The sequence below is a fragment of the Zonotrichia albicollis genome, chromosome 5 (genome assembly GCF_047830755.1).
Source record: "Zonotrichia albicollis isolate bZonAlb1 chromosome 5, bZonAlb1.hap1, whole genome shotgun sequence".
NCBI classification, from domain to species: domain Eukaryota; kingdom Metazoa; phylum Chordata; class Aves; order Passeriformes; family Passerellidae; genus Zonotrichia; species Zonotrichia albicollis.
This window is the reverse complement of record NC_133823.1, coordinates 12,785,628-12,812,748: the sequence shown is the minus strand read 5'-3', so window position 1 is coordinate 12,812,748 and position 27,121 is coordinate 12,785,628. Positions and strand designations below refer to the sequence as shown.

Here is a 27,121-nt window from a genome sequence, read left to right as displayed (position 1 = left end):
CCCAGCACATCTCCTGTGGGGTGTTAACAGGGAGAGGTGGCAGTGCTGGTGGCAGGCTGCTTTGGCTCAAGTCTGATATTCCTGATTTTTTCTGTCACACCTTTGCCTACTTTCTTGCTTTCACTGATCTTGTACATGAGGACTCTCAATCTTCCAGGCCAGCCAGAAGTCAGGGTTGTTTGAGCCTAAAGGCTTCTTACAGTGGGAGCTGGGGAGTGCTGGTTTCAGCCCCAGAATTAAAGACATCTATGGAATAGTTAAAAGACAAGAAGTCTGAAATCTTTGTGTGTTCTTTGCTTGTAGCCTAGAAGTAAGTACTCTTGGCAAGCGACTTTGGAACTTGGAGTTCCTCTGTCCATCCTCAGTACCAGGCCAGCTGTGACTGTTTGTTCAGTAGCAGGCAGCAGTGGAAAATTTGGAAGTGTTATGGCTGTTTTAAGCTAGCCTGCTGCTGACCTTGCAGAGCATGGGGTGTTTGGAAAATGCTGTGTTTTGGTGTCTCAGCTGTAAGAGACTTGCAGCTTTGCAAAACCTGACTTTTGAAACTTCAAACTGGTCTCAAAAAATTATGCTGGAGTGATTAATAGGTTGTCTTATTGCCATATGCAGAATCATAAGGCTCTGTTAAGAAGAAAAGCTTGCAGATAAGGGAGGGGTACTGAGTAATTCTTTATGTGGCTTGGTTCCTCTTCCAAAAGTCATGAAAAGCTTACAGATAACCAGGGAGTCAGACAGATTACAGCCCTTTTCTCCTGTTATAAAACCTCAGTATTCCCAGTAAGCAGTGTAGGAGGATATCTCCCACTTCCTTTCAGGCTGTGCTGTTCCCAACTGCTGCATTAACTATCAGCTCCTATCTGTGGGCTGAAGCCTTTGTACAGAACGCTCCAAAGCCTTGATCTCAGGAATATGAGAAAACAGTTTGACGTGAGATTCTGCAGATGTTCTGGCACGGGGCTGTGACAGCTGCTTTTGCCTCATCCCACAGTTTTTTGGATCTTTCTGACTCCTCATGAATGTCTGCACCCTTGTTTTGCCCTTTTGGGAGGGGAAAGGTGTGTCTGTGACTTCTGGGTCTGTTTCTGGTGTAGACACACTCAGAGTTGTACCTCAGCTGCTGGTGAAGGCTGCAGTCAACCCTTTATGTGTGTTTGTGGATGAATTTTGAACTTTGTTAACCCAGAGTGTCCTTGACTTTGTCTCAAGAGGATCCCTGATTTGTACTTGCCTGTAAGTCATAAACTTTAAAGAGTTTAATTGTCTTGTATGGAAGCTGAAGGGGCATCTATAAGCACTGTGATCTTCCATTTATAAAGGGTCTGTGACTTAGGGTGGCTTGATAAATACCTTGGAACAGGGAGTGTTTGCTGTGATGGGGTCGTGCAGCTGTTCCTCAGTGTCCTGAGCACCTGGAGCACACTGGGCCTTGTGTCATCTGAAGTCCAGTCCTGGTTTTCAGTGGGCCACTCGTGGCATGCAGTAATTAAATAATGTTTCATTGGACAGTGGAAGTCTGGCAAATATTGGTGTTTGTGTCTGAGTTGTATAAACTTGGCTTGGAAAGCTTTGTCATCTTTAAACACTTTCTCTGTCCAGAATGGTAGTTGTGAATTGCAGGGCACTTGGTGAAATTCAGCATGGACATTTTAAAGACATGAAGAAGGTACAGTATTTTAAAAGTTGTTTAAAGGCCAAAAAACTGCTCTTTAATTTTTACAGATAAGGCAAAGCCGAGGAAAGCTGCAAGAATCCTTTAAAAAAGTAAAAAAAACCATGCATCTCATGAAATGCACTGAAATGTCTTCAGCATTGGCAAACTGACTATTCTTATTTAAGGTGCATAAATGGTGGGTGGAGCACTAATTTGTGGAAAGATTTATTTAATTTACCAGCATTGCTTTTTTGGTTTAATTTTCACCAGTTTGTTCTGCTTTGCTGAGGCTTGACCCAATAACTCTGTTATTGGTGAATAAGTAATTTTTCTTCTCAGTTTTTGTCATCTTTTGATTTGGTGAAGGATTCTGCTTTAAAGCTGGGGATCTTGAGCTGTAATTTAGCATCTTTACTTAATCTCTGATAAATGAGGTCTGGGTCACACTCTTTAGAAGTGGTTTAATGCAGCTGATGTAACTGTATTGGTGCAGGCTCTTGGTGAAATGAATCATTTGTAGGAGTAGTTGCTTGCCTCAGCTGAGCATAACTGGAGTGCATTTGGTGGGGCTCCCCTCCTTAAAATATACCTTAAAATATAAAATGCACTGCTCTGGCTGGAGCTCACAAACCCCTTTTTAAATTCATGCAGTCTGTGCTAGACTGTCCTGTTCTCTGAAGACAAAACACATCTTGCATTTTATGAGCTTCACTCAAAAATTTTGATGCCTGAGTGGTGATGGGCATTTTTCTTTCTTTTCTGTTTTAAAGGTTTTCCTTTATGCTGCAGATGTATGTTTTAACTGCCTAAAAAAAACCCTGAAAGTGACATGTCAGTAAATTTTCCGCATCTCACCTGTGAAGGAAGTTCCTCCCACCCTGTGCTGATGAATTGGAGGGAAATGCTTTTTTCAGCTGATAAAAAGAAATAAAATTCCGTGCCCTTCCCAAAGGAGGAATTCAACAATTGGACAAGTGATGTGGGACCATGTGTTGGTTTGTAAAAGGATATAGTTTGTAAAGATGTTTCCTTTGATGCCTGTGATGAATATGGATGTGTTTCCCTTGGAGAGGGTTTTGATTAAATTATGCAATTAGAGCTGACCAGACAGATCTAAATATAGGAAGAGGTTTCAGTTATCCTGCCTTTGTGTGTATTAACACACCCACACAGATGTGTGTTTGTTATTGTTGTAAACAACACCTGTTTTCTAAAGACAGTTCAAAAAGTCAGGAAAGGGAATGGCCTTTGTGGAAAAAGGGAGTTACACAGGAGTTTTATGATGAAAGGGGGAAAAAAATCTGTTTTCCCCAGATTTTTCACCTTTTAGAAAAGGTCTTCTAACTTACTTTGATAGGTGGATGTTCACAAAGTCATAGCCAGTGCTGCAGACTGGTCTTAGAGGTTCTCCTGCATTTTTCAGGACCTGATCTGTGCCATCTAACAATGCTGACTGAGATCCTTGGCTGCTCCTGTACTCCTGAGTGCTCTTAGTGTCCTGGCGGGACAATGTGTGGAGTTTAAGTACAACAGAGCACAAATGAAATGGATGAACCTGCCCCAAAGATGCACAGTGAAATACCCACTGTGATGGCTGGTAATTCATAATGTCTCTTGACAACTGCTTCTTTGGATATGTTTTTCTTTTGAAGGTCTTGTCATAGTTTGAGGATTTCTTTAAGAGACCTTTAGTTCTCTTCCTGCATAGCATTTAGGGAAAAAAAAAAAAAACCCACACCTTATGAACACTATTCTGGCAAGTTTTGTGATTCACAGCCTTGTATTCATCATATAGGTTATTTTAGTGAAGTTCATATTTTGCAATCCCATCTGTGTCAGAGTTTTGACTGAATCATCAAGTTGCAGTTCCTTCCTGACCTTGGTTGAAGTACTAGGCTGCGGTTTTAGAGATAATCTTTGAAAGCACATCCGATTCAGTCCGGCTGCTCGCCGACACCAGGGGGGATTTGTGCACACCTGGGTGGATGTTTTGATCTATCCTACTTGTGCTAGCCCTGCTGTGCACCAGGCTTACCCAGCTTCCTGAACAGCTATCTTGGCAAACTTGGTTTTAGTTCTTTCCTGTAGTCTTGGCGATATAAAATATATAGAAAATAAGCATGGCAAGGAGACCAGCAGGCGGTAAAGGAAGAGCTGGTGTTTTGTGACTTTGTGGAATCTCACATGCAAGAATGAGTAAAATTCAGCAGTGTGTTTCTCATCTCTGGTGGAAAAGGCAGGATTTGAAGACCTGGTGATCACTTAAGAGACTGTATAGTGTTAGTGTTTTTTGCAAACATGGTGGAGATAAAACATGTGAAAGGGTATGGTGTTTAAATTTGTTTTTCAGGAGTATGGTTTTCAGTAGGTCAAAACAGTTGCAAAGGTGTTGGGAAGAGCTGTTCTAAACCAGGACAAGGGCAGATCTAATTGTTGATGGATGTCTGTTGGAACTGTGCCATGTTCTTTTCCCACAATGATATACTTGCTTAGAAAGACTGCTGTGCCATTTTAGTTACACTGTAACACAGGATTCGGTATCTCATGTCTTTGGAAAGTGGGTATTTTTTCTGGGGAAGTAATAGCAAAGTTACCATAAATCTGGCAAATCTGGTACCTTCGAATCCAGAAAACCTGTAAGAATTTGCTGTTGTCTTACTCCTGCAATCATGCTAGTTGAGACTTCAAGGGCAAGGAGCAGTGCCTTGTCTGCCAGAAGCCAAGTGGGCAGGTGGGCAGAAGAAAAGCTGCAGCTCACTAGAAAATGGCCCAACACTGTGTTTTTGGCTTGAACTTTGGGGAGCACTGGGGAAGAGCTGGCAGATCCTGGTAGTGAAAGGTTATCCCTTCATGCTCTGGACTAACAGGGCAATGGGCTTTTTGGGTTTTAGTTGCCCTCCTCTGCCTCCACTGGTAAATCCTACATTGCCCCTGTGGTTTCATTTTGCTCTCCCCCTGCCTGCTGAACTAAAGGGTGTTTGTGGGTATCTGACAGGGTTTTCCCTGAGGGCTGTGCAGTGATACATGGGAGATTTTCTTGGAAGGGCAGCGCCTCAGCCAAATAGCTCGAGGGATGGCTCAAGAGGAGTTCTGACAGAGTGGGTATTTTGGGCTGGAGCAGAGGTTACTTCTCAGAACAGGCTGCAGATACCCATCCTCCTGGCCCTTGCTGCATCCAGGTCAGGAAAAACCCTGCCTACTCTGTTAGGTACGATGAGGTGTTTTCAACACCAGTGTGTTCCTCTTTCCTTGAATGATGTTGTATATCAGAACACAGGATCACATATTTCAGTGTTTTTTTGAATTCTTTGTGCCATGCCAGGAGAACATAAAAGAGTTATTTTTTTTCCTTTTCCTTCTTGTCATTTTCCAAAGCTACAAAGGAAGCCAATTCAGGTTGTCAGCTCTCTAATGAGTTCTACAGCACTCTGATGTGAAACGTGCTTTCTTTTTGCATGTGTGTTGTAATGTTACTGAGGTCTCTACCAGGTTTAGTGCATTTTTCCAAGCTGAGCAAAATCTGATCTTCTGCCATAAGAAGGTGCAAAGAAAGAATTTGTTGACTAAAAGAAGGGTAATTCAGCAGAAGACTCTGGACTTTCCTGTTTCACAAATCACATTACTTGAAAAAGTAAATCGAAACTTTTTGCTACTTGCTCCAAGAATAGGGAGCTAGATTAAGTTAGTGCACAATCTGTTGTTACACATTCTAGCATTGCAGCTGCTTAGACTTCATGCCTTTTAGTAATACATGGAAACTGTATTTATTCCTGCTGGTATAAAGAGGCAGCTCCCTGCCTTCTGTGCCAAAATCTGTTTGGGTTTGTTTCTTTTTTAAAAGAGGTCTAAATATTGTACTGGTTACATGAGTTGCTGAAAGTATGTGTCTCTCAGAGAGGTTGAATGACTAAGTATTTTTAAAGAAGCAAATTAAAATCTCTCTGCTTGTTATTTCTTTATAGTGCTACTAAGTAATGGATGCTGGGAAGAGGTATGTTGACTAAGATAAATTGGATTTTTAAAATGTAGTCATAGACTAGACAGTTTTCACTATTAACAATTATCCTCACTGTGGTTCCTGCCCATTTTTATGTCTAACTGTGCTAAGCATATATTAAAAATATTTAATAGGATCCATTTTGCCTGCATCACTGAGCCTGTAATACAAATAATGAAATTAGTAGAAGAGTTAGAGTCATTTCTTGTTTGCCTGAAACTTGTGCTAGAAGTTGTTTTCCTCCCCCATCCACCCCTCTGGGAGAGGATCATCTAATTGTCCAAACCCTTTCTCCACCCAGCAAAAACAGTCATTTATGCAAAGTGGGACAGTTTCCTATGGGATCTCCTGTGGGAATTTGAAAGCACTCTCATTGAATATTTTAATGTCTGCTTCATATTGCTGATGGAGTAACTATCTTTTCTTTGAGGGCTAGAAAAATAGGACTTCACTCTTAGGCATTTTGCCTAAATATGTTTGTTTAAATACAAGGCTGGCTGGACAGATATATATAGAAATATAATGCTCACTTATTTTTTTATAGGCTGCATACAGATTTGTGGTTACTCCAAAAATTACAAAAAAAGACAACAGCAGTGAAGGAAGACAAATAAAACAACATCAGGATTTGAAAGGAGTTTGTTGATTCCAGCACATCCATCAGCAGACAGAACACATAGTAAAAAGTGCATGGGTTTGGAAGTGTAGAGAGTGTCTGATAAGTGGGTAACAACTCAATTTCCTTTAAACTGATGCCAGATGCCTTTTGGAGAGTGCTCTGTTGTTTGGCCCAGGTTTCTGTTTCATCCCTACCTTGTGAATAAACAGACCCTTCCAGGGCTGGTGGTCACTTAGCTGCTGGAAATACTAACTCCCACTTTCCCAGAAGGGCACGTGGATTTGGGGAACAAACACACAGACTGTGTCATCTGCTGACTCGTGGTTTAATCTTTATTTTGCACTTCCAGCTGATAAGACCACTTTGTGCAGAAGTAATACAGGAAATGATGCAGTGCAGAAACCAAGAGTGGCAGAAAGGGAAATGGAATGTACTGGCAAGGGCTCAGCCCTGCAGACAAGCTCTCTGCTTCTTGGAAACAAAAATCTCCACATACATTGTGGTTTGGGTTTTATTTGTTTGGTTTTGTTGTTGTTTTTTTTTTTTTCTTTGTCTGTTTGTTTGTTTTTTGGGTTTTTTTAGCTTAATATTGGTTTTGGAGCTTAGAGAAACTAGTGTACAGCAGCTGTGGGTTTTGTCCCCCTTCCCTTATCTTGCTGCTTGTTCAGGGCTTGGGGTGTGCTTAGGCTGTGTTCTGGAGGCAGGACTTGAGCAGGAATCCCTGGCTGGAGGCTGGTGCCCAGCTGGGTCCTGCTGAGCTGCGTTATTCCCAAGCTCACTCCGAGCACTGGGCCTAATGCTGTTCCTCCTGCTCCCAGCAGCTGTTGCCACAGAGGTGCCACCATAGCTTTGATGGTGAGGGTGAAACTTGTTTTGGAGTGCGTGATTGGGGGAGTGGAATATGTGTGTGCTGCAGGATTTGATCCAAAGACTTCAGAGAATCTGTTCCTTTGGTCTGACTGCTTGGGGCTGCATCCGAGGTCGTCTTAGTCTGTGCAGAGCCCGTGTGCTAGCCCGTGTTAGGGCTGGATTTTCATGCACTGGTATGAACACACAGGCTTAACAGACAGGACTTTTCCTTTTTCACAGCAAGTAGCTGGGTGAAAAATGGGTCAGGCCTGGGTAGAACCACATCTGCAAACATTATCAATGTTGAATGAAGCTCGGGTTGAAATGTAGACTTTGTACTTCCTCCTTTATTAGAGCTTCAACTCAAATCTCTTCTGTTTAATTCAGATGGAAGTGAAGGAGAAAGCTTTACTTGATAAACTACTGGAACTTGTAACTTTTGTGTGTGGAACTTGTATATTTTATTTGAAAAGCACCGGAAAAAAGATACATAGAATATTGATTGAGATACAGACTATTTATGAATTGGGAATAACTCAGTTACAAAGCTTTAAAGCACATGCACTGGGGTTCTGGTAATTCAGTTCTTAAATTAGCACAGCATTTTAATAGAGCACTTTACAGTGCATGTAAGGATAAAGTATACCTGGAGTACAGTCAGTGACAGTAATGGAGTTTCAGTTCATTTAACAGTATAGCACATGCCCATGTAACAAAACAAATTCTTAAATTTGCCCCAGGCTCATGCAAATCTTCCCTTGCATGGACATTATTATTTCTAATTCACTTCTTAGCATAAAAGAAATGTACCAGTTTGAAGTGTAGGTAGATGTGGCCTATGTCTTAGTCCATAATCATTATTCCCATAAATGTAGTTTCTGCAGTCAGCCTAGTAAAACTGAACCTCTGCAATTAGGTAACTGTTCTAGTGACAAGTTAATTTGAATAAAGTAGATGGTTTTCAGCTTAAAATTCTTCAAATGTAGTGGTATACTATGAAACCATTGCAGTTTATGACAGTCAAGAGGGTAAGTGTGCCATAGCATTTGCAGTTTTCAGGTCTACAATCTTTTCTTGGTATAGCTGTGAAATCCTTTCTGACATGGCTGTGCTGACACCTTCTATTCTCTGTGTGTATAGATTGCTGGTTGGTTGGGTGTTTTTTGTGTTGTTCTGATGGCAACAAAAACATTCATATCCTTTTCCCCTTCCCCCTTCCTCTGCAACCTGTTGGTATCCAGTCCAGGATATGTTTCCTGTCTTGTCTGTCTATTTGAAAATCAATGGTGTGGTGCTCTTTGTCTCATTTTCCACCCCCTGCCAGTCTGGGTCTCTTCTGTTTCCCTTGCCAGAGCCTTTTGCCTGCTCCCATCCTGGACAAGGACAAAACACTCTTGGGACTCCTGCAGATGTGGCATTCCTCCCCCTCTTGACCCATCTCTTCAGGCCCATTCCTTGTCTCCCAGCTTGAGAACTACTGTGCTGTATAAAATCCTCTTATCTGGACTTCCTTGTCCTTCCCACTCCTTCATGAGTCCTTGAGTATATCAGGCAGACATTGCAGCATGAAGGGTCAGTGGATAATCAGTGAAGTTCATGATAGCTTTCCCTTATGGGCTGCTCAGGAGCTCTGAGGGCTCTTGGGTGGGGTGAGCAGATGCAGTATTCTTTCTCATGTGAGTGAATGAGGGATAAGATCTTTCTTTATTTTTTTTTTCTTTTATTTTTTATTTGTTCCTCAAAGTAGGTAAAACTGAACTGTTTTGTTTTTTTTTTTTTTTTCAGATTGAATTATGCTCAGGTCTAGTGGAGTGATTTTTGAACTTCATGCCTGGCAGTTTTGGAGAGAGCTGGGCAGCACATTGCTGTTGAGGCATATTGCTTCCAGCTGCTCTCTGAAATAAATAATAAAAAAAGCACTAGTGATCCTGCACTGTTTCCTTGGGATGTTTTGCTGGTTAAGGTTGCAACAGCTGACAGGCAGATTGTAGCACCCCTCACATTTAATAGTGAAAAATTTAAACTGAGGAGGGACTGTTTTAGGCTAGATTTTACATTTCTAATATAGGGATGTACTGGGTTCAGCCGGAGGTCCTGCTGCTTAAATTTTCATCAGATGTTCCTTGAGTCCAGTCCTGGAGGTTGTCAGCATTTGTTGTTGTTTTGTTGTTGGATGTTTTTTGATCACACCACTCTTCTGGGTTGCAGTGGGGGGTATTTTTAACTGCTGTATGTTAACTTGAAAGGTAAAATCCTTTTTTTTCTCTTTCTGATACTCTCCTTTAGGTTGTCAACCAGAAGGATTTAGAATAATGAGAAGGTTGTGACCATCAAGGGGGGATGTCAGCGCTGCCTTCCTGGGATTGGAGGATCGAAAAGGAGAAAGGACCAGAACTGTTTGATCCAGGCTGCTTTTGACTGCTGCCTCAATCTGCTGTACCCTGGTGGTGGTGGAAGAACAGGGCAGTGGTTTCTGCTGGGTTCTGTGGTGTCACCACAGCAGGGTCACCATGAATGTAACAAGTTTATTCTCCTTCACCAGCCCAGCAGTGAAGAGGCTGTTGGGGTGGAAGCAAGGGGACGAAGAAGAGAAGTGGGCAGAGAAAGCTGTTGATGCATTAGTGAAAAAACTGAAAAAGAAGAAAGGTGCTATGGAGGAGCTGGAGAAAGCCCTGAGCTGTCCTGGCCAGCCCAGCAACTGTGTGACAATCCCTCGTTCCCTGGATGGCCGGCTCCAGGTGTCACACAGGAAGGGGCTCCCGCACGTCATCTACTGCAGAGTGTGGCGCTGGCCCGACCTGCAGAGCCACCACGAACTGAAACCTCTGGAATGCTGCGAGTTCCCCTTTGGGTCAAAGCAGAAGGAGGTTTGCATCAATCCCTACCACTACAAGCGGGTGGAAAGTCCTGGTAGGTTCTTCCTTGTTTGTACCTTTACACCTTATCTGAGCAATGCAAAGTGTGGCAATTAATTATGTGACTCATCGGCTTAAATAAGCAAAAGTGGCTGTTTGCACATGTCAGATTCTTCCTCTGCAGTTTATCTGGATGTAGGCATTAATTAGCAGTTCTCCCTTTCACAGGGGCGAATGCTGCACTTGTGCAAATGTTTTAGCTCTACACAGAGGTAGTCTTAGTGTGTGTCTCAGGCTGCTGGGCCTGGTATCATCTGGGAATGTTGGTACCCACTATCCCTCAGTTAATTTGTTGTTTACTCAACTGTGCAGATCTGTGATTTTGTGTGAGGCATTGCAGGCTAACATAAAGGATTTATTTGCATTATCTGTGCTTGAAAACCATTCTGACACACAGCAGTAGTAATACTGCTAGTAGTAGTAGTAGTATTTTCAAATTATTATTTCACTTTATCACTTCAGTTTCTTCAGAAAATAATATTGTTTATAGTGTCTCTAACAGCTGTTGCCTTTTAAAAAGATTCTGAGTTTAGACAGCAGCTTATATTCCCCTCATTTTGAACTTTGATAGCGCTGTTTGATTATAGGTGAAATTCTACTGCCAGCTGTTCTGCAAACACAGTTTGCTTACCTGTTACCCACTGCCTCACTTCTTTTCTTAAAGTGCCATGCATTATCTGTCCAGTCTCCTCCTCAAGGGCCAAGCTCTTTTTGATAACTCCGGGCAAGTTTATTATCAGGGAATACTTGCAGGGACCAAGATGAGCTGTGCTTGGATGTGTCATCACTAGTCTCCAGCTGTTTGTGAGGGTGTACAGCTGCAGAAATGCACTGCAGGCATGGGTGGACTTCCCTGGTTTAAGCGTGGGAAGTCCATCAGTGTTGGCCATTTCACAAACTCTGCAGCTGTCTGTAGAGTGGCAAGGATACACAGAACCATGATGGAAATGAGGTTGTTGCAAGATTGTTTTGCTGTGGATGGAAATTGCATTTGTCTTAAATCTGCAATGCACAGTGCATATCTTGATGTTAAATATTTCCCTTTGCTGTGTTAGTATTAACTTGGAAATCATGTGAATGGCAGATGCAATACCCATAATGTATGTATTTACACAGCAGCAGCTTGAACAAAGGAACTCAGCTCTGGAAAAACAGTTCTGAAAAAATTTAAAATTTAAAAAAAAAAATCTCAGCAATTTCATGTTAAGTACAAGAGGGATAATAAAATAGTCATGTACTTCTACTGCTAGTTATGTGCATATGTCTGGGTTGATTGCTTGCATTCACTATTCCAAAATACTGAAAATGAAGATTCCTGAAACACCTCTCTTTCTATCAGACTGAGCAACAGTGGGGCTCTTACTGTAATGCCAGATTTCATGTTCGAACTCATTTGGATTTAGTACTGAAAACAACTACTGAGTTTGAGAACTCAGTATGGACCATTCATGTCACATTTAAAACCAGGTGTTTGTAAATATCCTGTCACTTCACAGAATCACAGAATCACTTAGTTTGGAAAAGACCTCTGAGATCACTGAGTCCAACCTTTGTGCAGACATGACCATGTCAACCAGATCATGGCACTGAGTGCACATCCAGTCTTTCCTTAAACACCTTCAGGGATGGTAACTCCACCAGCTCCCTGATCATCCTTTCTGTGGAGGAATTCCTCCTAACATCCAACCTAAACCTCCTCTGGTGCAACTGGGGACTCTGTCCATATTCTGTGTTCACTTCAATGAGTTATGCAAGACAGAATAAAATTTTCAAAAGATGTCTAACTAAAATGTACATTTTTGGCTGGGTATGTAGTGTAGGAGGGGTTTGTGTTTGGTCAGACACAGATTGTTTTGAGGGATGCTGCATGGAGCTGAGTGGGAAAACAGCTTTTGGAAACAGGGGGTAGCTGAACTCCCATTTGGCTTGGAGAGCTGTGCTCCATAACTTCTGACTTCTTTTTTCCCGTCCCTTTCTTGTTCTTGCTGTCCTCCAAACATGATCTTTATCTTAATTTTGTGACTGTCACTCCCAAATTCCGCTAACCATTTTTTCCCATTTTTGCCAGCATATTAAAGCATCATTATTGTCACTTTGAGATTAATGGGTAGTGTGAATTCATGCATGAGTCACCACTTACAACAATCTATGGACTCAAGCAGATATCGAGGTTTGTGTTTCCCAGAAGGCTTAGACATGTGTTTTCCCTTGACAAAGCAGAATTGGAAACTCACATTGTGTATGATACATGTTTTGTGTGCAAGGTACATCTTGAAGCTCTGCTTGACAGCGTGGTCTCTGTGTTTAACTGTTTTGTGCAGAACCAGTTATTGGAGATCTGAAGGGTATTATCCATACTTGGGATGGCATCTATCCCTTCATTGTTGTGTGATTTGTTTCAGTGTTGTGCAAGGTTTGAGGAATGGATTAGTGGTAAATCCTCAAATATGTAAAGTAAGGTAGTGCTCTTTGTTGGGAAGTCAGTGCTGTGGATACATCTCAGTTTCCACAGTGCTAGAGGCACGAATGGATTTTCTGCCTTGACACCTTATTCCACCCTGAATAGAAGATAAGCTTGGAAAGCATGAGAACTGGCACTCTGTGGTGTGTCTGCCAGCTACAAAGCTACACCTGAACCCAAGTGAGATTTTTCTGTTAGCCAGCCTAGACAGGAGCAGGTTGTAAACAGTGGGAGGAGGCAGAAATCTGTCAGCAGCCTCAAAGAGGGAATCTCCCAGTGTCCCTGCACAGGAGGGGAGTGTGGCACCTGGCAGGAACATGGATGTGACATGATAGCACCCTGCTCATGCCTGACCTGGCCAGGAGGCTCTGCACAGGCACAGGGGCCTGTCTGTTCCTGTGGTGTGCAAATCAAGACAACTAAACTCACAGAAAGCTGCTTTTTGGCACAGTTAACTTGGCAAGCTCAGTGCTCTCAGCTCGCTCACATAGAGCCACGGCAGCATGGGGACCCAGGGTGGAGGTGGGGAAGGGTGGCCCTCCTGTGACACTGTGACTCTTCCAGCCTGGAGGCAGGGAGCTGATGGAGCTGTGCTCCATGGTGGGGTGCATGGGCTGCTCCTGCTCCTTGTGTTGTCCAGCCCACAGCTCCCTTGTGCTGAACAGATCACAGGCACTTGTCCTCTCCCTGCTGTGTTATCTTCCAGGCTGATCAGCAGCACAGGGGCTTTGTTCTGGCTGCAGGAACATCTGTACCAACACAGCCCTGTGGAGGACATCTGGGAAGGAGTGCAGGTGGAGGGATGTGAGAGGAGAAAGTAGAGACTTGTTGCTGGGGGTGGGAATGCAGCCTTGCACTTTGAGTGCCAGGGGGAAATATCCCCTCAAGATGGGTTAAAGTGGCTCAGTGCTGCTGTTCCCTAGTCTGTTGTGTGCAGAATTATTTCTGGAGCACGGTAGTTAATGGCTGTCAGATTTCTCCTTTGGCAAGGCAAAGCTTTTAATTAAGGAGAGCAAGGTCTGAATTTGATGCCTCTTAAAAATTGGCACACTGAACTTGTGTATTGCTTGGCTGAATCTGCTGCTTCTCCTCAGTTTTATTTTTTGGTTTAGAGATACCTGTTGGGATTATCCTTAAGTATGATCAAGACTTGCTAAATAATTAGGTGTACTGGATACACAGAGGCTGTGAGGAAAAACCTGCCACAATGTTTCTCATCCCTCTGCAAATGCCACAAATGACCTCTCAGGGTTTGCTGGAGAATGTGTCCCTCCTCAGACACTTCCTTCCAGTCTCTTATTCCTCAGGTTTCTGTGGAGATACAGCCTCTGCTACCTCTGTCCTCAGTTATGGCAATGGGACCAGATGAAAGCTCTCATCCAGGATTTTAGGGGAAAAAAAGGGCCTGGATCCTGTTTGCTCTAACAGCAAAACAAAAGGAGTGGAATACAGAACAGGGAGGATGAAGAGGTACTTAAATTGCCACTGCTATTAAAAATAATAATAATAAGTCACACCTCTAATGTGGCTTTAGGGGAGGAGGTTCAGTTCTTTTGCCTTAGCTAAAGGGGAAGGAAGGAAGATGAAGAAACTGAATATTTAATTTTCTTAAAGTGCTAGTGAACACTAGCTCTCCTCCATTCTGATGCAGATTTGTGTTTGCCTCTATTGTGTTTGCCCCATCATCCTGCTAGGTTCTGACTTTATAATATGTTACAAAGGAGGCAGAAGAGAAATTAACTTTGTTTTCAGGTTTAATGTGTGGAAGTGGTTGAAGGTGCAGTGTTTCTGTAGATGGCTATCCCCCATTTTTTTGCAATTACCAATAAAACATAAATCAAAAGGGCTGAATGGTTTTCCTTTGTTAAGTTTCTCTTCTTCAGAGAGCTGGCTTTACAAAGCTGATGGTGCCCAATGTTCCAGCCAAACTGGGGGCAAGCAGTGGTGGCTTTCTGGTGATGCAGATAAATGCAGTGTCACAACAGTTGGATTTTTACAGCTGAAAACTGTGATGTTCCTTTCAATTATAACCATGAATTCAAAGTGTGTTTCTGCTTCAGCACGCTTGTTGCTGGCCAGAAACATTTTACCTGTATGTGCAGCTGCTTTTTCCCCAAGAGCAGGCCAGGTCCCCAGGCTCTGAGTAGAGTGCTAGGTGTGTCATGATGGTTTGCTCTTGGTGTGGACTCTCTGCCCATGACTTTAACATGATTATTTTCATACTTGTCTTTGATCTCCTCTGCTTTTGCTCTCAGTGAGGCTCTGAAAGGCAACACACCTACCCCAGGCTCCCACAGATCCAGGCCTGGTGGAGGAGAATGCCAGCAGTGCCTGGCATCTGGGATAAGGGGAGAGGAGAAGGGGAGTGGAAAAGGCAAATGGGAAGCTGCTTCTGGGGTGGAAGGGAGGGCAAAATTGCTGCATCCCTTCAGAGTTAATGTGTAGAACCAAGTTACAAAAATCCTTGTTCCTGTATGATTCCCAGAGCAGGATTTCTGCACCTCTGCAGGCTGGGGGTGAGGGAGCACAGTGTCATCCCTGACAAATTTTGCTGTGCAGCCATGTGTGCACTTGGGTGTGACTTTAAAAATAGCATTGCTACAACAGGTGGGCACAATTATAGGCTGGTTCCCCAAAATAGCAAAAGCAACTGTCAGTTTGCTTGGCAAGCAGAATAAAACTTCCTTCATTTTGGCTTTGCAGAATTCACTTCTGAAATTCCCCACCAGAGCTGAGCTGGGCGAGAGGAATTGAAATGAGGAGGTGGAAGGAGGGAATGGAGTAACAGCAGGGCTTTCCTTGTCCAGCCTCACCACGTGTCAGAAAAAGAAACTGCAACAAGGGATAAAAGTTGTCAAGAAAGATATGTTTCTGTCATATTCTGTGTGTTTTCTTTCTTCAAAATTAACCAGACACAGATGTTTCTTCTGATTTGAAAGACCAGACTTCCAAGTTTTAACCTGCTCAGTAGGATGGTGACTGTGCCTTTGGTACAGGTAATTTGAACTCTGGTCTGTGTAAATGTCTGAGTTAATACACACTATCACTATGACTGCTCCTCCACCAAATCTGCTTACTAGGGCTGCCTCGCTAATGTGCATACAATTAGTGCTGAATTCTGAGACTGACCTTGGCAAATGTCAGTTTAATCAGAATGTCAGCTTATCAGAGCATCCGCCAATAAAATCTAATGTTAGCTGAATATTGTAATGCAGGAAATGTCCTAATATTACTTGTCAAATGCATTTGGACCAGATGTCTGATGTAAAAGCAAAGTCAGTATAACAACTGTTTTGTCTTTTTTTTTTTTTTTCCAAGACACAGGGTCTTCATTTGTAACTGTGCAAAATGACAAATCAAGCTTTGGGGTCTCCCAAAACTGCAAAATAAAATTAAAAGAGTTGAGAAAACAAGACAGCTGTCAGCTTTCTCCTGGAGTAGAAAGTTGGTCTTTTTGTCACCCAAAACAGATTGCTGAATAGATATAATTACTAGAACAGAGGCTTGGAGGGAAAGTCTCAAAGACTGGAATTTCTCCTTTTGAGAAACCAGCAAAGCAAAGCTGTGATACCACAGCCAAGGGTTATTGGAAGAGCTTTAAGGAGTTCAATCCTCAGAGATTCCTTTTGATGCAATGCTTATTAATTTTATATTTTTAACCAAGAATAACTCACGCAACATGAGAACCTAGTGACATGAAAAGTTTTCTCTCTGCCCAGTGTTTTAATGTTTACAAGCAAGATCTTGGCAAGGCCTGGCAGTCAGAATGACTCCCTGGTGCTGCAGAGAGCAGCAGGTCCAGCTGAGCATGTGTTGGTACCTGCTCTGTTCCCACCTCCCGCCGTGGGACTGGAGCGCTCATCAGGATGCCACAGCCAGCTTCAGCTGCTGTGACCTCAAAGGCAGGAAATGAAGCTGGGAGTCTTCAGGAGGGTTCAAATTTATTAGTTTAACACTGCTGCTGTCTTTTGTTGCTTTTGTTTTGGTTTTTTTTTTTTCCTTCTCCTAACTGTTCCTTTTTGTTACAATTTAGTCTTTGCAGGATTTTCTTATTTCCAGATAGCATGAACTTTTGTTTTAGGATTTTCCTTCTTCCCAACCTGCAGTTCTGTTTTTCTGGCAAAACATACGTGGTTTTACATAAATTCAGATGAAAATGCAGCTATGTAATGCTTGGAAATTAAAGCACTCTGCCTAATGATAGTGTTGTCAGGTCTTCATTAGCACTGAGGGCCCTGTTGTGGTACAAACCCTTTTACAGAACATATGTCAACCAAGTCGCGGTTTTTAATTGCTTATATTTTTCTTTTTTTATTTATTTATTTATTTATATTTTTTTTTGCAGAAGAAGTAGAATCTATTTGGCAAGGCAAGTAGATTAAAGTCTGCTTTCTTATATGTGGCCCCTTGTATTTCCTTACATGGTCTTTCAATTTCCATACGTGAAAACAGAGATACCTACCCAAATTTTCACATAACGTGCAAAGGGTGTGGAAAAAATGAGTCCTTGAGGGAAACTAGCTGTCATCTGGGCCTTGTGTAAAGTAATCAAAACCCATCTGGATAGAAAATATGCTTCTTTGAAAGTACAGCAGGTCCTTTGGATTGGATTAGTTTGAGGTTTTTCATAGACAAACTTAAAAAAAGAAGTTATGTTCATAAATTGGATACTTTCTGTGTTTGCTAAAATCATTATCTCTGGAATGTGAAAATAGAACAAAAAAGAAAAGTAAGAAGATCTCTATTTAGGATAGCACAGCTGTTAGTTTTCTGAAGAAGAACAGGGTGACACGCTGGAGATAAAAAGAGTAGAGATCAGTTATTTTCTTCAAAGGCCACTATTACATTTTCATAAAAGCATTTCTTCCTTGGTGTGGTTAGTCAGAACATTTATCTGAAAGCCAGGTTGCCTTTGGTCTATCTTCTGTATTTTTGGCATTCTTGGCTGCTAGATGAAATAGCCCTGTGGGTTAAATTGCCCTGTAGCTCTAATTTCTTTAATATAACTCCTCTTGTTTGGTGCAGGCATACTTGGTCTGATTTGCATGGTAAAAACAAGCTCCCAATTCCCAGGCTGGCTCGACAGACACAGGATCTGAGCTACAGTTCCACAAACATCCCCAGCCTGCTTCCTGGGGGTTTGTCCCCCTCTTCCTTACTAGTAACCTTCCTGGTAGTAGTCCTGGATTAACTCTCAGCTGCAGGTCTACATCGATAGAAAAACTTGGGAGCAAAATTTAGCCCAATTTAGCACATAAAACCTTTTAATCTGGTGCTTGAAGAATTACAGAAATCAAGCTGTTGGATGACTTGTGGTTCTACTCCATTAACTTTAATGAGCTTGACTTGGCAAATCTGTGCAGCAGCTTTTTAAGACAACACTGTATTCAATATTATGTTTCCTTTAAATATATGCTGATGATACTGATGTTAAATTTTAAAAAAAGAAAGAAAATGAATTTTTTATTGTATCAGTGTTCCCTTCTGCTGGAGAGGAAGGGAGGAATTGTGTTTGCAAATGGTCAGAGGCACATCCTGCGGAGATCTGCACAGCAAAGATGTGCACTGCTTCATTAGTTCATAGCAACAGGTGTGCTGGCTTAGCACCGAATAACTCTCTCATGCTCTCTCCCCTTCAATTATTCCTCTTCCTGGAGCTGGCAGCTGCAGCAGAGATCAGCCTCCTCCCCTGCTGCACTGAGCCTCAGTCATTTGTTATTGCATGTGCCTGAGGGCTGCAGCCTGACCAGAAGCCCAGCGCCTCACCCAGGGCCGAGGGGAGCGGGAAGGGTGTGTGTCCCCCTGTGTGGTTTGAGCTCCTGGCAGCCTTCCATGCTCCAAAGGGCCCAGTCCCTGCTCATGCCTTTGCTCCTGAGTGAGCAGCAGTCAAATTAACTCCTCTGTGCTCCACTAGGAGCAGCTTCCCTGCAAAAAAGCTGGGAGCTGCAGAGAGATCAGGTTCTGGCAGTGACTTGGAGTTGGACTGATTGGAGCACTCTGTCCTACCTGATGTGGCCTTTCGGGGCTTTTCCTCCTCATTGAAGGTTTTGTGTATGCAGGGAGGATGTGGATTAGGGTCAGCACTTAATAGAAATTCTGCAGTGATGTCCTTGAGACTATTTGTGTTGTATCAATACCAGTTGTATTCTTTTTCCCCCTTTGAAGAAGTTGGCATTTAATCACTTGAGGTTGGCGGAGTTGGACAAAAAACATTGGTTTGCATGAAGGACACCTGGGAAAAGGAGACTTGTTTTTATCTCAAGTCCTTCCAAATTTTGCCAGTGGTTCTGCCCAACAGGAGAAAACATGTATATATACCTTGGGAAAATCTGGCACTGCATTAATTTAATTACAGAAAACATACAGAAAATATCCTGTTCTCCTGCTATTTTAAAATGCTGTAAATCATTTGGCTTCCTCTGATGTCATGTGTGTCATTGTTTAATGTGAGGTAGGGGATGGGAAAGGTAGGTGATGTACTTTCTGCACAAATTAACTCCATAAAAGTTAATGGTTTGACCTTCATCCACAGGAAAGGAAGAGATAGGAAAGCTGTGTTGTTTTAATGCTTAGAAAAGTAAGGAAGAATCATAAAGACAGGAAAGGGAAAATACATTTTAACACATGATCTCATTGTTAATTTTTTCACTGGTGATTTATTATCCCACCAAATGTTGACTGTGACAATTAAGTAGTACTTGACCTAGCTGCAAAAGGACTGTTTGATTTAACAGAACAAGCTTAATTCTGAGAAAACCTAATACTCAGAGAGGTTGGCTCTGACATGTGGAAGATGAGGGATTTCTGATGTCCACCTGAATCTGAGTAACTTTTTTTGACAGCCTTTTCCAATGGCATGTCAGAATGGTTGTGTTGGAGCAAGAAACAGTCTGCACAGCTGGAGGAGATGTAGCTTCTCCTGGGCTGTTTTGCAATTGAGAACTTCCACAGAATGACAGATGGATGTGTTTTGTTTCAGAAAACACCATAATTAGGAACTTTGCCTAGGCCTTGTAAAGTGGACTAGGGTTTTTTGACATCCAAACAAATCTACTTAAGGGTGACGTCTGCCTCAAATATTTGAGATCTCTTGGAATCTCAGCAAAGTTGCTCTAGGAAATTGAGAGATCAGATTAAATACTTGAAACCCGCTTCTGCTTGGGCAGCCTAAATTTCAGTAGTGAGGGCTTGGGGTTTTTTCAGTGTATGCTCAGTGAAGATTTCTGGGATCAGACTGCTCCTGCATTAATGGCACTAGCAGGCCAAAATGGGAGCTTAATTACTCTCTTAGGCATGTGCAAAAAAAAAAAATCTGAGCAAGGGAAACCTACTTCTTTTCTTTTTAGTTAATCTGTGACTTTAGGAATTTTTAGTGAGAGTAAGGGTTTTATTTTGACATTCATTTATATCCCTTTTAAGCATGAACCTAGACCTCAGACCTGGGCTCTGTGTTGAGTGCTTTTCCTGGTTCTCTTGGACTCCAGGACAGTAAAGTAAATACCTTAGTGCTGCTTCTGTAATAGCAAAGTGCTGGAAGAGTAAAGATGCCTCAGTGTCCTGGAAGAACCTGTTTGTCATGTGAAGAAAATGTTGGTTTTATTTTTTTTTTGGCAATTAGTTTGTAATTCAGGCTTTTAATAAAGCAGCTGTCTCCAAAACACCTTTCTTAATCTGAGTGATAGCTATGTCTTTGTAGGCTTGTTGACTACACATGCTCCTGTTCCTCTTCTGTGTCCCCAGGTGTTGAGGCCAGAGCAGGAGTCTCAAGGAAAGGGGGTGGTAGCCTTGGCTTGGTTTTCCTGGGTTTTGTTGGTTTTTTGGCACCCTCTCTTGAAGGCAGACTATCTGAGGGAGTTTTTTTCCAGTCCTGCTCAGACATGGAGTTGGGAAATGCAGGTTCTAAAGGGGGATGATGTGAAGAGGACTTGCTTCTTTATTTCTCTTCACTACATTGCGCATGGACCTCGCTCTCCCTGACCTTGTCTCTCCTCTCCTATCCATCACCCAGACATTTCTGTGGAAAGAAGAGCTTTTAATCCTTCAGTTAGCTTGGACTTTGCTGTGAGGCATTCAAAGATAGAAGCTGAGGAACTGGAAAAAGAATTGATTCTTTTATCTTAGTGTATCTGGTATCATGTTCATATTCCCAGTTTGAAAGAGACCTTTGTTTCACAGCTGAGAAGGCTTCAGAAGTGTGGTGAGACTCGTAGTTTCTGATGTTTCTCTGATCCCATAGTTGGCACATAGTTGCAGCTCAATTGCTGCTCAGTTGGTTTTTTTGAACTACATAATTCTGTTTAAACTGCACAGTTTGTAAACTGACTTGAAGAGTTAATAACTGTTTTAATAGAAACTTGTAAGAACATAGTCTAGGTTAAAAATAAAATTACAGCTGTTGGGACCAGACTGAGTTCAAGGCTTATTAGTATTGTCTTCAGAAAAAAAAAAAAGTGTTCTTATTAGCAAGGGTTTGGGTTACAGGCCATTAGGTGATTAGTCAGGTGACAAGTGCAGCAGGAGGAACTGCACGTCAGCATTGTCAGGCTCTTCCCAGCACCTCTTCGTGCGAGTGAGACTGAAACACAGAACTGTGGTTTGTTCTTGGCTCCTCTTCCCTGGCCCTCTGTGAAAGCAGGCTCCCATCTGGCAATCCAGGGAGCTGTGCAGTATCCGGATGTGAGGGAAGGAAGGAGCTCTTGCTTGGACATGTGCTCCTGGCTTTGGCCGCCTTGTTTCTGAGGCACCTGTGGATGTGCTGGGGTGGGGGAATAATGTGGGGGTTTTTTCCCTCTGTACACCTTCAGGACCGAGTCTCTAACGCTGTGGCTTTTCTCTCTTTGTCCCTTTGCAGTTCTTCCTCCGGTGCTGGTGCCGAGGCACAGCGAGTACAACCCCCAGCACAGCCTCCTGGCGCAGTTCCGCAACCTGGGGCAGAACGAGCCCCACATGCCACACAACGCCACCTTCCCGGACTCCTTCCAGCAGCCCAGCAGCCACCCCTTCCCCCACTCGCCCAGCAGCAGCTACCCCAACTCACCTGGGAGCAGCAGCAGCACCTACCCCCATTCTCCAGCCAGCTCAGACCCGGGCAGCCCTTTCCAGATGCCAGGTATGGTCAGCTTCCCTTGAGAAGGGTGTACAGATGTTCCAGATGCCAGGTATGGTCAGCTTCCCTTGAGAAGGGTGTACAGATGCTCCAGATGCCAGGTACGGTCAGCTTCCCTTGAGAAGGGCGCACAGATGTTCCAGATGCCAGGTACGGTCAGCTTCCCTTGGGAAGGGTGTACAGATGTTCCAGATGCCAGGTACGGTCAGCTCCCCTTGAGAAGGGTGTACAGATGTTCCAGATGCCAGGTACGGTCAGCTCCCCTTGAGAAGGGTGTACAGATGTTCCAGCTGCCAGGCACAGTCATGTATGTGTACAGATGTTCCAGATGCCAGGTACAGTCAGCTCCCCTTGAGAAGGGTGTACAGATGTTCCAGCTGCCAGGCACAGTCATGTATGTGTACAGATGTTCCAGATGTCAGGTACAGTCAGCTCCCCTTGAGAAGGGTGTACAGATGTTCCAGCTGCCAGGCACAGTCATGTGTACAGGGTGTTCCAGATGCCAGGTACAGTTTTGTTGCCCTTGAGAAGGGACAAGGTGCTTGGACATCACTGCTGCCGTGGACTTTTTTGCTCAATGACACCAAATGATCAGCCAACACTTGTGTTTAATATCAAACTAACAGATGTAAGGTAATAAAGAGTACAGAATCTCTTATGTCTGGTAATACTGAAGGCTTTAGTGTTGTCTCTCTTTCAAACACACTTAAAACATTAGAGTAGAACTCTTGTGAGGTGAGGAGGGATCCAAAATGTTTTGGGGACCAGTTCAGCAGTTTAACCCACAAAGTGTAGTGTTCAATGCACCAGAAGTGAGAAGTGTGGTTCCTAGAGATCATCATTGCTTATGATCATAAGTTCAGGACAAGGCTTTAGTTCCACAGAAAAGGGATATTTCTCCAGGTGATCACATTATTGCTACTTGATAAACAATTTCTTCTCATAGTGGTGTAATTCCAAGAAGCTTCAACTGAAAAACACGCCCTTAAAATAACTCTTCAGTCTGTTTTACTACCTACAGAGAAGAGCCTTCCTTTGTTGACTGGTGTCTGTAGAAAATTCCATGAAGCTGCCTTTTTTTGTTTTTTTCATGCAGCAGGATAAAAATACTGCAGAAGCAATCTGTGGTGGATTTCTTGATCTAAATGCTGAGAGAAAGATGCAGTACAAATCCTTACTGATGTTGTTTGCCTGTTTCCTTCAGGGGCTGAGGGGAGGGTATGTGTAAACAAAGCAGCAGATTTGTGAAAATCTGTTTCCTATTACATGAAATTAATATCCATAGATTTCTTCTCTTGCTAATTGTTGCAAATTTTTCTCTTGTGAGTGAAAACTACTGAATTTGGTGGAAGGAAGGAATGAGTTTGTATTGGCTTTTCTAAAAAATGTGAGAATTTGCTGTGAAACCAGCTGTCTTTTTTTTCTTTTTATTTAAACATGATTGCTGTGGTTGGGGCGCTTCCAACAGAGATAAAGACCTAACAAGGTCTTCCTGAATGCTGGCTTGTGGAAGTTCACTTGATCTTTGAAGGTCTGTTCTGTCCACATGCCCTTAATGTCTGCAGCTGCAGTGAAGAAATTGAGTTAGAGGGGAGGTCAGGATACTGATGTCCTTGATGCTTAGCTCTGGACAGCTGTCCATCTTGCACTAATGGGGAAAGAGGCTGACATCTGGAAAATACAAAAACAAAGGGGCAAAGCAGTTAGCCTTGAACACTTTCTAGATACTGCCTAATTTGTTGCCCTTAGCCTTGGAATCTTGTGCATGACCAACATCATGACATGACAACACACACACAAGCATTTAAGGCTTAGTAAAACATGAGACTCAAAATCCTGTGCAGTTTGTTAAGCTTTTAGTGCAACCCTGTTGCCATCTGTGTCTTTCTCTGCTGCTTTCTCATCCACCTGAATGTGTTCAAGAAACAGAATTAGCCAGGCACCTGCCAGCATTAGATCTAAAATACAAAATACCTGCTAAACAATAAATTAGTTGATAAATTTAATGAACACATGTTTTCTTAGAAAATACATTAAAAAGAAATCTGAACAAAGTCACCACTCCACAGAAAAACCCCCAAAGTTACAGAGCATTCTCCTGCCTTTTGTTGATGCTAATTTGGTTTTCAGAGTTTTGGAATCCCCTGTGATTATTTGCTGTGGTAGTTTGCAATCCATACTCTCAGTAATGGAAATAAATGTGGGATGAGCAGCAGCAGAGACATCACAGTGGTAATCTAATCCCAGTTCTTGCAGCAAAAGCTTGCAGGGATCAGGCAAGGGTTTCTACTCTTGGATGTATCTCTGTGCAGTTGATCTGGAGGAGAGTGTCCTTTGGTCTATTGGGAAATGGTGACATTGGCAGCCTCCTTCCTGCAGCTTGTAGGAAATCTTTTGGGAAGCTTTCCCAGGAGTGGAATAGGCAGCTGAAGGGCAGTGCTGGCTGGGACATTTCAAACAGAGCTGACACTCATTAACATATATTAACATGTGCTAATGAGTGTGGGCATTGTGCATGGGCTCCCGTGCTGGTGATGCAGCCCTGAATGGGACGGGACAGAAACACTGACGGAGAAATTCCAGACCCACAAGGCCACTTCTGTAGGATTTGGGTTCTTGAACGCTTTCTGCTATTCCCAGTCTAGGGAAACAGAGCTAATACTTTGCACTGACAGTGATAAGGCCCTGGATATAGCTGGGATGTTTAAATAATTTCCTGGCAGAATTGTGTTGGAGACAGAAAAGCTTCTGTTCACTTTTAACATATTCAGTATCTACTGCTGGCTGGGCCCTGAGACCTCTTTGTGCCCTGATGTTTGTATGGCACTTTCAGGCTGCAGAACTGTGGGTTGGAAACACAGCTGAGCTTTCTTTTGTGGCTTTATGTGGGGGTGAAGTGACTTGTTTTTATTGCAGTTGTGCTTAATATACACAGCAATTCTTTGCTTTCCTTATTCAAGGTCCATGATTGCTTTTTCAGATTTCTGGTGGGTGGAAGTTTATAGCTGAGTCAGGCTGGAAGCATTTCCAGGCTCAGAGTGTTTATGTGGATGTGTAGATGTGCTTTAAAGAGAGGAAAGCACTCATGTATCTGCCTTTTCTATATTTAGCTGATACTCCCCCGCCCACTTACCTGCCTCCGGAAGATCCGATGACACACGATACCTCGCAGCCCATGGATACCAACATGATGGCACCTGCAATTCCCCCTGACGTGCACAGAGGAGGTAAGAACACCTCCTTCATGTTTCACTTCTTAAGAGTAAAGAACCTCCAGAACTTAGGAGTAATAACTGAGCTTTAATTTTGGATGGATGCTGTTCATGAAAATTTTTGTCTGCGGAAAAGAAAAATACCGGCCGTGTAATTTTTCTTCTGTTGTTGTAAGGGCTTAAATAGTAAAGCTGGAGATTGTTTATAAATGTAAATATTTATTTAAGAGAGGAATCTATCCCATGACTCTTTAAAAATGTAAAATATATGGGGTTTATTACTTTCTTTCTCCCAGCCAACTGAAAGACCAAAGTAATTTTATGTTTTCTATTGGGAACTTCCACTAATCTCTGAATGGAAAGAACTCCTCTGAGGCTGCAGAATACTGAGTAATCTGCCTGAGGTGTGGCATTTAGAGACTTTAAAAGTCTGTATGAAATAAAGGCCTATTGCTTTACGTGCTGTGACACAGACATCTTTTTACACATTGCTTGTTAAAACCACAGCAGCAGCCATGGCTGCTGAGCAAAGGGTTCTGTGCATTCATCATCACCTTGTGAGAAATGATTCTTCAGAGAACACTTCAGCTTGCACACTTGTGGCCCATGCCAAGAAAAAGCAGCAGGCTGGATGCTGTGCCAGAACGATTATCAAGATCACAAGCTATGAACAATTGAACTGTTGTGTGTTTTGGATTTTTTGGTGTTGGTGGGGTTTTTTGGGTTTTGAGGTTGGTTTTTTTTGGGTTTTTTTTTGGTACTTGTTTTGTTGCTAAGCTCAATGTCTTGTTTCAGGAAGTGTATCTGCCCTCTTAGCACCATTTGGATGGCTTTTGTGTTAGCCTATTTACTCTCTGCTTGGAATGAATTTTATGTGTGATAAACTCAGTCTGTAGCACTTCCATTTTTTGCTGCTCACACAGACTACACTTTGAGGGTATGAGTAGTTTGCAGGAATTTTGGGCCAGAAATTTACTGCTCCGAAATATATTTATCAAACTTCATGCCTAACTGCAGACCTCTGCAGCTGTGTGTCCCTCTTCCAAAATGCGTATTACAGAATTCTTCTAATACATGAGACATGATAAAGAAAAAAGAATTTACATTTTTCTTCTTGCTCTTTATCATTCAGCCATTTCAAAATAAAAATTGTCTAATGATATGTTTCCTTTCTAGTAGTTTAGTACAATTAATTTTCCTCTCTGTCCCCTCATTAAAAAGAAAAACTTTCAGATGCCTTCACATGTTTATTATTCACATATGTATGCTGTGATAGCAGGACTTCTAAAAAAATCTGCTGCAGGTTGTAGAAGAAAAGTTTTTACTGTGAACTTACTGCATCATTTTTTGTTGCAAACTTTGTAGAAGTGTGTTCTTCATGGTGATTTGTTAGTCTTAAGAGATTTGATTGAACAAGCTGCATCCTGTCAATGGAGTTGGGTAATTTCCATTGTTGGCCCATGCTGGGAATAGAGAGACTAAACGCACCTGCTCTGCATGACTTAAAGCAAATGTGAGGAAGTCAGTATGAAATCTGTGTGAGAGAGATATGATTAATTCTGTAAGAATGGCCAGCTGGCAAGATTTCTTCCTGACTTTGAGAACTGGGGCAAAGCTGCAGCTTTGATAATTGCTGGCATCTTTATGGGAATTAAAAATGTAGCAACCTCTTGCTAATAATTATAGACTGTTTTTTCTTCCTTTTTTTTTCCCCGTTTTCAACAGTGATGTGAAGGAATGGAAAGTGCCAGATTATCAGGAAAGATCAGCTTTTTACCAGTGTTTTTAAGCAAGTTATTAGCAATCAACGCTATGTTCAGAAGTTTTTCCACAGTGATATAGGATGTGTTATCCTGCTCTTGATTATTTGCCACCTTTTGTATCTACTCTGAACTGCTGGTTTGAGGGGGACTTTTGTTTTTTTGTTTCTGTAACAGAAACTCATAGTGGTGTGATTTGTGAACAGAGGAAAATATGAACACTAATCTTAGCTGATTGATATCAGTAAAATCTTGGAGCTGGGAGAAGGAAACCTCTGGCCAGAAAAAACAAGTTTTCCCATATTGCCAGTCTGATTTTCATTTTAGCACTTTGCCCTGTAGTGGGATCTGCACAATTGGTGTTTCAGCAGCAAGTCCAACTTTTCTAGTCTTAGTAGTGAAATAGTGTCCTTCATTTAAAAGAAGGCACAACCCCTCAGCAGCCTCTTTTTATTTGGGGCTGTGCTTCATGCATGTTCTGCAGACAAATATCAATCTCTCTTGGGTTTCTTGAAGTCTCCTACCATTCTCCCAAAAAAACCCAGGAGAAA

The 27,121-nt window shown here is 42.5% G+C and overlaps 1 protein-coding gene across 3 annotated transcripts in view; it reads left to right on the top strand.

Moving 5' to 3' along the window:
* The window catches only part of SMAD1 (SMAD family member 1), a 43,925-nt gene that overhangs the window by 10,826 nt on the left and 5,978 nt on the right, over positions 1–27,121 (top strand). For all 3 annotated transcript variants that reach the window (XM_074540810.1, XM_074540812.1, XM_074540811.1), the window contains exons 2-4: positions 9,403–10,026; positions 21,344–21,601; positions 24,709–24,825. In XM_074540810.1, coding sequence (XP_074396911.1) covers positions 9,627–10,026; positions 21,344–21,601; positions 24,709–24,825 — 775 coding nt within the window. In that variant the 5' untranslated portion in view covers positions 9,403–9,626. The remainder of the gene's footprint in view (positions 1–9,402; positions 10,027–21,343; positions 21,602–24,708; positions 24,826–27,121) is intronic.